This window comes from Pyrus communis, chromosome 9 (genome assembly GCF_041283825.1).
Source record: "Pyrus communis isolate YQ-2024b chromosome 9, ASM4128382v1, whole genome shotgun sequence".
Lineage (NCBI taxonomy): Eukaryota > Viridiplantae > Streptophyta > Magnoliopsida > Rosales > Rosaceae > Pyrus > Pyrus communis.
Window position 1 is genome coordinate 22,585,813 of NC_142573.1, and position 11,559 is coordinate 22,597,371.

At 36.4% G+C, this 11,559-nt stretch overlaps 1 protein-coding gene across 1 annotated transcript; it reads left to right on the top strand.

The window, feature by feature from the left end:
• Positions 1–1,738: 1,738 nt before the first annotated feature.
• LOC137740301 (T-complex protein 1 subunit theta) lies at positions 1,739–8,755 on the top strand. The gene is made up of 13 exons (XM_068480162.2): positions 1,739–2,101; positions 2,215–2,477; positions 2,560–2,706; positions 2,852–3,013; positions 4,735–4,812; positions 5,316–5,449; positions 5,621–5,693; positions 5,790–5,867; positions 5,981–6,103; positions 6,273–6,367; positions 6,801–7,010; positions 8,069–8,126; positions 8,451–8,755. Exons 1-13 carry the CDS (start codon positions 1,966–1,968, stop codon positions 8,517–8,519), a joined length of 1,626 nt encoding a protein of 541 aa, XP_068336263.1. The 5' UTR covers positions 1,739–1,965; the 3' UTR covers positions 8,520–8,755.
• The last annotated feature ends 2,804 nt before the right edge of the window (positions 8,756–11,559 follow it).

The following is an 11,559-nucleotide window of genomic DNA, read 5'->3' on the forward strand; positions in this document are numbered from 1 at the left end:
TGTTTTTGGGCTTTTGGACTAAAATTTGACATATTATGTTTTTGGGCTAAAATTTGACATATTATGTTTTTGGGCTAAAATTAAGTTTCAATCTACCCACTACCCATTTGTGCACAAAGTTTTTGGGCTAATGCCATCTCACCCCACATTCCAACTTTGATTCCTCCTCCACATAGTTGTAATTAAATGAAAATTTTGGCGGCGCCCATGTCTGAAAGAACAACTATATTGTGTACTCGAAAACAAAAGAAAAAAATTTGAGCTCAACTAATTGCATGCCCTGTACCCACCTTGTCCGTGTATATATATACAATATATGTATACTGATATGTTCATGCATGCATAATGGTCTTTGCTCCTTTGTTTCCTTGATTTGCCTAGGTATGCAGGAAACTAATATCCACATATTAATCACACTAGTGGCTAGGTATGCAGGAAACTAATATCCAAAGATTAATCACATTAGTTGAGACAACTGGAATATAGAAACAAACAAATTGAACAAACAAACATTAGTTATTTAGTTGAGACAAAGATTAATCACACTAGTGGCTACCAATACCATTAATTAAAAAATAATTCTCTTATAATTAAAAAATAATATATATATATAATATTTATTTCTATTCGGTATGGGAATACCGAAAAAATGGAGATGTAATCCCGAATCCCATACCGAAAATTTCGGTTTGGTTCGGGATGACATACCGAAATTTTCGGGAATTTTGGTTTGGGATCGGGATTTTTTCGGTTTGGTTTGGGATTTTTGGGATTTTTTTCCAGCCCTAGTTAGACCATCTCCAAAGGAAATATCAAATTACAAGAGTCAAATTACAATTGATGAGAGATGTGGCAATCTGAAGTCTTATGTCAAATTTTGTAACTCTTCAATTGAATTGTCAAATGTTATTTTATTATTTAAATAGTGCTTTAAATGGTTGTAATTATTAAAAAATGTTGAAATAAAATTTTCATTGATTGAAATGTTAGTGGAAAAGAGAAAAAGATCATCTCTAGATCTTTTCCACCAAGACCACCTGATCAAGTGATCCGGGCCTTTGAAATTTCATCCAACAGTCCACCTGTTTTGATCCCTTAAATGATTTAATAATTTTTGGTTGTTGGATAAAATTTTAAAGGCATGGATCACTTGATATGGTGGTCTTGGTAGAAGAGATCTGGAGAGGGTCTCTTTTCGTGGAAAAGAGACCCACTATTAAAATAAATTAAAAATAAATTTGAGATGTCAAATTTGACTCAAAATCACAAAGCCTTCAAATGTAGTCAGCAAATAACACTTCAGTTTGAGAGATTTTGATGTTAAATATGCACAGTGACATTCCATCTAGGATTTTGACATCTCCTTTGAAAATGTTCTTAATATCCTGCTTGTGTAAGCTATCCAAAAGTTGACTTGCTGAAAGGAGCTTTTAATTTTGTGCTTGAATCCTAACGAAATTAAGATTAAACCCTTGTAGTAAAGTCTTTTAGGATTAAAGCCCAAGATTGGAAGTTTTGTCAGCTCTTTATTAATATTCTCCTCGTGTAAGCTATTCAAAAAGTTGATTTGCTGACGAAACTTTTAATATTGGATTTGAATCCTCATGAACATTATTATAAGAGTTTAAATTCTATATCTTTTATTACCAGGATTATGTATGAATTCCGTGTCACTATAGAACTATTTATCCAATTACAAAAAGTTGTTTTAAATGACCTGGCAAACGATCAATCCATTGGATTAGTTGGAGGATGCAGATTTCATTTTGGGCAAACAAATGCAAATGGCATAACTGCAGAGGAGCCGCATCCTTAGAAAACAAAAGGAGCTCCGCGCTCATAGAACATAACTTCAGTTGCAGAGTAAGGTTTTGGCAAGTTAGGCATTTCTAGGGTTAGGGTTTTGCAGAATCTGTGACAAAGAAAGAGTAGCAGAAGAAGAAGAAGAAGAAAAAGGAGTCCAGAATGCAGCCCTATGGAATACAATCGATGTTGAAGGAGGGCCACAAGCACCTCTCCGGTTTGGACGAGGCGGTAGTGAAGAACATCGATGCCTGCAAGCAACTCTCCACCATCACTAGAACTTCTCTGGGTCCCAATGGTATGCCCTTTTCTTACTCTACTGACTACAAATCAGAGTCCCTTTTGGTGGATCCGGTACTTACAAGTAGAATTTTTTATTTTTGAAATTTTTTTGATTTTTTCACTAATCAGGTATGAATAAGATGGTAATCAATCACTTGGACAAGCTATTTGTGACGAATGATGCCGCCACGATTGTGAACGAACTGGAGGTTCAGCATCCTGCTGCCAAGATTTTGGTTTTGGCAGGCAGGGCTCAGCAGGAAGAAATCGGCGATGGTGCTAATCTCACCATTTCTTTTGCCGGAGAGCTCCTTCAAAACGCAGAGGAGCTTATAAGGATGGGCCTGCACCCAAGTGAGATAATTAGTGGATACAATAAAGCCATCAAAAAGGTTTGTCAATCCCCTTTCCGATTTTTATCGGTTATCAGAATTCTTAAGTTCTGAGTTTTGTTCGATTTTTTTAATATTTCAGACGATTGAAATCTTAGATGAATTGGTTGAGGAAGGTTCCGATATCATGGATGTGCGCAACAAAGAACAAGTGGTTTCTAGAATGAGAGCTGCTGTTGCCAGCAAGCAATTCGGCCAAGAAGATATCTTGTCCTCACTTGTTGCCGATGTAATTGCTACTTGTTTCCCCTTGTGTGTTATTGGTTAATTTCAATTGTCAGCTACTCGGCTATTTCGAAGCCGAGGGAAGAAGAATAGTATGTCACTGTTTGTTAGCATGTTCTAATGGTAAACATTTTTATTGGATGATATAGGCATGTATACAAGTATGCCCCAAGAACCCAGCAAACTTCAATGTCGATAATGTCCGTGTTGCGAAGATTGCAGGAGGAGGTTTGCATAATTGTGCAGTAGTACGAGGTATGGTGTTGAAAACTGATGCTGTTGGGAGTATAAAGAGAATGGAGAAGGCCAAGGTTAGTAATCTTTTACACATATGCTTTTGAACTTTTGCATAAAATATACATGCTCTACCCTTATATGATGAGTTTTATTTCTCATGGTCTATTAAAAACTGTCTGATTTACTCTTTTGTTACTTTGAGTTGTCCTTTTAGCACCATTTTGGGAGTTTTCACTATACATTAACTCTGGATTTTGATATAAAGGCACAAATTATTGGTATTGTGAGGACAGTATACTGAGAATCTCATTTCAAATTTGGAGCAACTAGTAAATGATGGACGAAACAGACCAAACATCATTGAAACCTTCAGCATGAAATATTGGGTATAGGGAAGAAGAAACTCAATGATTATAAGAAAATGAGCATGATATTATACCTTTTCGTTCATTGAAACTTTCAGCATGAAATATTGGGTATAGGGAAGAAGAAACTCAATGATTATAAGAAAATGAGCATGATATTATACCTTTTCGTTATCATAAATGTCCTTAAGGTAGTTTGTGTGGGCCAAAGTCAGTTTCCTAAATGGAATTGCTGTTTGCTTGTGTTAGTCAGTATGGTTGAATGATATTTTTGAAAAATCTATGGAAATGGTAGGTTTGTTGAATGATTATGATGTAAAATCGATGATAATTGTTCAAAGCAAATACCAGTTAGAATAAGTAAGCTGTTGGTCTGGTGTGAACTTGCAATGCCCTCTTCCCTATTTTTCATACTTCAAACCTTTGGAGCCAGGAAAAATGTTGGCCTGGTTTGTTGGGTACCAGAGAAAATGGTGTTCTTTTAGTTTTAATTGTGATGATTAGGGCTTCTGATTTCATGTTAGTACCTTGATAACACTATCTTTTTGCATATTGCATTCAATAATATGCTATGCTCAAGGTCTGCGGCAGCCTTCTTGTCGTAACATGTAGTTCTTCATGTATTGAAGTTCAGAGAGTTCACCACACAATGACTATTTTGGAATTTAGTTTTCTATAAATTCACATGAGTTCTGTTGAACATTACAAATGTTGAGATTGTTTTCTTGGAATCCTTTTGTGATGTTGGTGCTGATTTTCACAAACTTGATGTACCAGTGGTTTCCTTCTTGTATCTGGATAATTATGTCACAATGAGCCAAAGCTGTTTAATCTAGGATAAAAAACTGAACATAAAATAAGTTGATGGACAGTCACTTATGGTTTTCTCAAACTTAATACAGGTTTAGGGTTTTTTATTATGTGGTAAATTGGTACTTTGATACGCCAGCTTATATCTATAATGTTTAAATTTACCCAAGGGGTGCACTATAGAGATATCGACAACGGTATCTTTTATTTATTTTTGTCAATTTCATTTGTTTTTGTTATGTAGCTGATATTTTAGCACATATTTCCATGATTTGTGCTTCATGGATTGTACATATATCTGCTAACAGTGTGCTGCATCTTTTGTTTCTAGATTGTTAAATTATTAAACTAGAATTGGTTTCTTAGGCTAGTAACATGAGTGTGTGTTTGACATGCTGATATGAATACTATTATTAACTTTATAGTCCTTTGGTGCCATTTAACTTTTGAATCTTCTTCTATTGTAGTTTATAATTCTTTCTGCTTAATCATTTCTGTTTTCCATATTGTTATCCAATTGCTATCTTTTATTATAAACGCCCTTTGACCTTTACGTGGTCTAAATATATGTTTGAAAGGTTCAAGTTTCTTAGCTTGTGTATTCTGTTAAACCTTTTCAGGTTGCTGTGTTTGCTGGTGGAGTTGATACCTCTGCAACTGAGACTAAAGGAACTGTTCTAATTCATACCGCTGACCAGGTAATTTTTGAAGAGGAAGGTGTTTTCTGGGTTGTAGCTGTTAGTGAGAGAAGTCTTTTATGTTGTATATAGCAGGAGAATAGTCATGACTATCTAGTGATCACTGCTTCTCCCTGTGTGTGTGTTGTGTGTGTGTGTTTGTTCTTCTGGAGGAGTGGGAGATTGTAGTTATATTTAGCAAAAGATCAAATTTTCTCTTTATGTTGCAACCAAATTTTTTTTTCTTATACACAAGTGATTCCATAAAGGTCAGATTTGGTGGCAGTTTCTTGAATAGTTAGTGTCTATGTGCAACTCGTTAAGATCTTCATATGCATATGGATACTCTTTTCTTGAAGTGGTCCTTGGTATTGCTTTTTAGTCTCCCCTTGTTTATTTTTTGGTTAAAGGGCTGTACATAGTAATTGAGCCCAGCCTTTCGTCTTCCATTGTTTGCTAAGTTGGGTTTAATGTGGTTGATATGTCATTAACTATGATAAGTATTTTCTTGGTCATTTATGTAGCTTGAAAATTATGCAAAAACTGAAGAAGCTAAAATTGAGGAGCTCGTTAAAGCAGTTGCAGATTCAGGTGCCAAAGTAATTGTCAGTGGAGCTGCAGTTGGAGAGATGGCACTACATTTCTGTGAGCGGTACAAGTAAGTAGCAACATCTTGTCATATTTTTGTTATTTTCCACCCTTGTAGCACAAACTGACACGTGTGTGTGTAAAATCAGATAGACCCTTCAATACCCATCTTAAGGTTTTCAATCTCTTAAGAGATCTTTGAGCTCTTGTTCTGTTTTAACTTGTTAGTTCTTGATTCCAGGCTCATGGTGCTGAAAATCAGTTCAAAATTTGAATTGAGACGATTTTGCCGTACAACTGGTGCTGTTGCCATGGTAATCTTACAAGAATCTGATATCTTATGAGAACCTTATCGAATGTTTCTTAATTATGAGAATCTTACAAAAATACCCTTTGTATTTTTGCAACAGTTGAAGCTTAGCCAACCTAACCCAGATGATCTGGGATATGCCGACTCTGTTGCAGTTGAGGAAATTGCCGGTGTTAGGGTATGCTGAAAAAATGTTTCCTCATCCTCAGACCTAGTGTTGTCTCTAAATTATCTTGTTCTAGGCTATTTTCTTTTTCATCTTCTTGATATATCCAACGATTTTTTATGTAGGTCACTGTTGTGAAGAATGAAGAAGGTGGAAACTCAGTAGCTACTGTGGTTCTACGGGCAAGTACTGATAGTATATTAGATGACCTTGAAAGAGCGGTTGATGATGGAGTGAACACTTACAAGGTAATTTATGTGGAGCATTAAGAGTTTTCTATGTTGTTTGACTGGCTTTGTTTTACCTGTGCAATCACTGGATGCGTATTGTTCTCTGGAACTCTTGAAGTAGTTCTTTATTCAGGTGTCCAAACCATTGAAAGTAATCTTTCGCTTTCCTAATGCATTTCATTATCAGGCTATGTGCAAGGATAGCCGTATTGTTCCTGGAGCTGCAGCTACTGAAATTGAGTTAGCTAGAAGGGTGAAGGAATTCTCTTTTAAAGAAACAGGGTAAATTGTCTCTATTTTTGAATTATTAAAGTTCAACTGAATTACATAATACACATGGAGATTTCTGCTTGGTTCTTTGAAAACTTTTAGGTACAGTCAGACAAAAATGATCAGCAATAATAATGATATGAGGTGGAATTAGCTATTAAGATTCTGTTTAGAAGGCTGGCGTCATGCCATATAAGATATTCTATTGAAAAGGAAAATTGACTCGCAGCAAAAGCAAAAACAAAAGTAAAAAACATATATCATGTATGTTCTGGTCCAAAAATGGTGTGGTTTAGAAATATTCTGAATTTCGATATGATTCATTAGAGTTGTTTCAGGTTGATCTGCAATGTGGAATTTGTCCTATGCATGTAATGTTGCCCAACAGCATAAAACTGAATCTGGTGGTAAGAAAAATAACTCACTAAAGATACTGACTTTGCAGATTGGATCAGTATGCTATAGCAAAGTTTGCCGAAAGTTTTGAGATGGTGCCTAAAACTCTGGCTGAGAATGCTGGGCAGAATGCAATGGAGATCATATCTTCTCTCTATGCTGAACATGCATCAGGAAATACGAAAGCTGGCATTGACTTAGAGGAAGGCCGTTGCAAAGATGTGTCAACTATTAATGTTTGGGACCTCCACATAACTAAGTAAACGTTCTTTCTCTTGTTTCAAGTCCCTTTTTTTTTTGAATGTTTTCATATCATTTTACCTTGCTACAAGTTGCAACTGTGATGCCGATGCAATATTGATCCTGAAGATTAAGTTTTGTGCATTAGGTCTAGAATTAGTCTGTAGCGGACAGTTTTATTCCTATGCACTTTTTGGTGGTTTCGGTAACCAATGAGTTCCTGCTGTGCCTGTAGTTTTTCATCAGTCTGGTTCATTTATTCTTGTGTTGATTTTTTTATATAAACATACGATTTTGCTTTTAGGGTTGGGATAATTTGGTGAATTTTGAAGTTGCAATGTTGATAATAGGCATCTAGGCAGTTTGTCTACGTTTGTAATATTTCTTTTAGTCCATGATTGAGGTGATTTTAAAAAATAAATAAACAAAAAGCCTAATGGTTATGTCAAGGCCCCAGATATTTCGGGGTTTTCCCCTTCATTATTTCGTTTGCATATATCGATGTCGCCACATTTTAAAACTTACAGTTAGTTTTGTTTTCAAGAAATGGTTCATGAGGATAATGCAGTGACAATGCCAACCTTTTTAAAACCCTGTGTCTATTTATGGGGATGGACTCTTATGTTTTTCATTGTTAAAACAATTTGTAGGGTTTTGCATAAGTGAGTTTTGTTATGGTAACTGATGTATAATACTCTGAAATATCTCAAGGAAATACTTGGCTCTTTACATGTAAGGAGCTATTCCTGCTTACAAATCAATAACAGTAATATGACATTTTCTATTTCCTTCTTATTCCTAATGAACAAGTTGTCCTTGTAATGAGGAATGACTCCTTACATGTAGGCCAAGCGTTGTTCATATCTCCAATTCATATACAATGGATATTTAGTTATTTGTAGATGGTTATGTTGTTTGAATTATTGGAATCAATCTTTTTTTATTGAACCACTAAGATTTTCAGGAAACTTTTGCCCAATTTTATTTTTCTTTATACGCGATATTAGGCCTCCATATTTTGTCGTAGGATTTTTTTTTTTTCCTTTGGCCTGACCTTTTTTGGGATGTTTGTTACAGGTTCTTTGCTCTCAAATATGCTGCAGATGCTGCCTGCACTGTCCTCAGAGTAGATCAAGTAAGTAAATTAGTAACTATTGGTCAATGCTTTTTTTTACTCGCTAACTGAATCCGTTCAGGGAACTCAAAGACTGAGTGCATCGGGTTTAAAGAAATGTCCGAGTTAGGATGAATTAGTGCAGGGTTTATGACTTTCAAATGTATCATTACTGATATATCTTCTGCTAAGGAAGCCGACCTCATCACAACTTTTGCATATAACCTAGGGATTGCTTTCAAATATTTCTCTCTTTATGATTAACCTTAATAGATATAAATAAATCAGTAAGATTAAAAAAGACGATAGCTGATATTTTTTTACAATGCCTTGACCGTGTTGCAGATTATAATGGCAAAACCAGCAGGTGGCCCAAGTAGGAGAGATCAGCCTGCAGGGATGGATGAGGATTAACATGTTCAATGCCACAACTATCTTGCTTGTATTTTAGGATATGAGGACGGAGAGTTGTAGAAGCGTGTTTGATTTTCTCGATTTTTTATCATGGCTGGTCCACGAGTTTTTGTGTTCTTGGCCAGTCCTCGAGGTTGTGTTGAAGGCTTTTGTTTTCGTATGTGCCCTTGCTAGACACTAGTCGATTGGAATTTATATAAATTTTCCATCAATGATTGCAGCTTATGTGTCTTCAATTCATTGTTTCCTTGAGCTTTTGTTCAATGATGCTTCCCTCGTGCTGTTTTCGTCTTTGTGTTTGCTTGCCATTTACCCTTTAGCTGTTAAAATGATCATTTAGTCCTCTTTGTTTCTCAAAGTTGCTGTAATTCTGGTGTCTGTTTGTCCGAGTGTCTTCTTTGTTATATTCTTGTGAGATGAGTTTTTCTAGCCAAAAACTTGGGACAATTTTTTTTTCATGGAAACAAAAGTATATGTACTACTAGGCCTACGTGGTACGCAGGCTGAATAATTAATAAGCTAACTACATCCTTCGGTTGATGCGGGGCGTGCCAACTTGACGGTCGAACTCGGCCGGGGAGTAAAATGTGCTGATGTTGCGTTGAGCATGTTGCTGATTTCTTGATCTCGCTATTGCGGCTGAGGAAGGAACAGGTCTCGGCCTTTAGGTTCTAGAGCCTAAAGACAAAGCTGCTAGTCTTGCAAAGTTCACGGATCGTCGATGTCGGGTTCGGTCACTATGATTATATTCGTAAGAGAATAAGCATGCCAAATCGGCACCAAACTATACGGATACAAGTACTCAAAAGAGATGTATGTCTTGATGGTGAATGTCGTTCGGTCGTCAGAATGCTGAATTTTAAAACTTGTGAATATATAATCATAAACAACTCGGCGTTCAATGTGATAATCTGTAACACCTCACTTCGCCAAGAAGGCTAATAAGATGACCTTTGCCAAAAAGAACTCAAAAATCCCTCTTGGCCGAGACTTGGATAGGTAATGAGTCAGTGAAGGCTAATGAGTTGGCCTCGATGCAGTGCTGTTTATCCAAATTGAAGGTGCTCAGGGGTCGACTGATTCTACGACAACAGTGTTGTTTATCCAACTGAAGATATCATCGATTGCTTTCACAGTGCTGTTTATCCAAACTGAAGATATGTTGGCCAAAAAGAAAATAAAAATCTCAAGAAATTTGAGAGGTTTCGCGTAGAGCGAGAGTTTGCGCAGGGCAGTTTGTGTGTTGAATTGGAGGGCTTAGAATGATGAACCCCCATCTTATTTATAGCAGCCAATCTCGTCATGGCCGAACCAGAACTATACTCGGATTAGGATTCCTCATCCTAATCAAACCAAATCTCAGCCAATCCTTCCTCCAGCCAATCCTTCCTCCATTAGGACTTTGAACCAACCTCTTTATTCGACCATGTTCACTTCTCAAACCTCAGCATCCTCATTCCATTGAGACTCCTTATTATACTAGGATTTGGCTCACCCCATCAATCCTCCTTATACTAGAACTCGGCCAATCCTAACCAAGCAGCCCATAATTATTCTAGAAACATACTGCGGCCCGAGAACCACTCCTAACTTAGCCCACACCAATATTTTGGGCCCAAACAGTATCCTACATATTATTCGATTCAGTTGATCTAATAAACTGGTTATTGGTACAAATAACATAAAGAAATGTAACCAACGTTTATTGGAAAAAACAACCCCAAAGATTTGGGACCAAAAACGGTTAGCGGTGACCATTGAATAAGTTTCTTCAGCTTGAGATGGGTTTGTATTTGCACCATCACCAATTTCAAATAAAGTATTTTCTACGGTAGCACCATGAATAGCGCACAACAGAGCAGAGCCTAACACCCCAGCAACTCCCATCATATGAAATGGGTTCAATGTCCAATTATGAAACCCCTGAAAAAAGAGGATGAATCAAAATATAGCTACTACACCAAAACTGGGTGCAAAGAACCAACTAGGAAAAAGGGAATAGTAATTTATTTATTCCTAATTTATTCCTATAGAACATCTAGGAACAAGAAGATTAAATCGAATATATCAACATATTCCCGCAAAGATCCAATTTCATCTCTATTGAATTTTAATATCAGAATAGTGGATATAATTATGATGCAATGGGTTAGGTCCACTTACTTTTTATTTTGTTGATTTCTAATCGATTTAATTGGAATCATGGAAAAGTAATATTTGAAGATTTAACGAGACGACTTATCCTTACATTCAGTATAATACTTATAATAATTATATTATTTATTTAATAATAGCAAATTTATAACCATACTATAATTAATTATAATGTTATAATTATAATGTTTGGGAAATTCAACAAGGCCATGTTTTGAAAACCTTGGAATTTGTCACCCGCAAGAAGTGGCTGGTTCGTGATTGAACTAGGGTCGATCCAACTAACCGGCTCAACGGAGATAAATGTTGGTTATTAGAACAACACGTAACACTTGAATTTGATTTACTTCATTCTGAAATGCTTGAGTGCATCAACTCAAGAAAACGTCGGAGGTTAGGGCAGTCTGCATCTCTCTTTGCACAAGGCCTGCTTCAATTCAAATCGCAGCGATATGCACGTCTTATCTTAGGTATCCATTGATGCGATCAAAGAGGCGAATGGTCTTACGGGAGATACAATCTACGCTGGCAAGAAGCTTATCATTCCATGAACACATATCTCGTCCCTGTCATGTTTTAGAAACTGGTTTCCAGAAATGTTAGACATGCAAACGCCGTCTGTCGTATGTCTCCCTTCACATCCTCTGGAATTTTGTTGGTGTAGGCTAGTTTCGGACTTCGCAGACAATTTTATCAGAAATCTTTATCCTATGAATTCTCTGGATTCAGTTTCTTCTGTTTGTTTCATTACCTGTTGTACCCAATAGGACTTGGTTGTACCTATGTATCCTTGATTTCTAAGGAGACAATCGTTTTAAACACGAACCGCAATGTTACACTCCGAGTCACAACGTGATTTCATGTCCGAAAAATATAGGGCACAACA

Excerpts from the sequence above, each read along its gene's own strand:
- LOC137740301 (XM_068480162.2), top strand. The coding sequence starts at position 1,966 with ATGCAGCCCTATGGAATACAATCGATGTTGAAGGAGGGCCACAAGCAC. Across the intron at positions 6,104-6,272 it reads ATGGAGTGAACACTTACAAG|GCTATGTGCAAGGATAGCCG; the intron begins GTAATTTATGTG and ends TTTCATTATCAG. Across the intron at positions 7,011-8,068 it reads TGGGACCTCCACATAACTAA|GTTCTTTGCTCTCAAATATG; the intron begins GTAAACGTTCTT and ends TGTTTGTTACAG.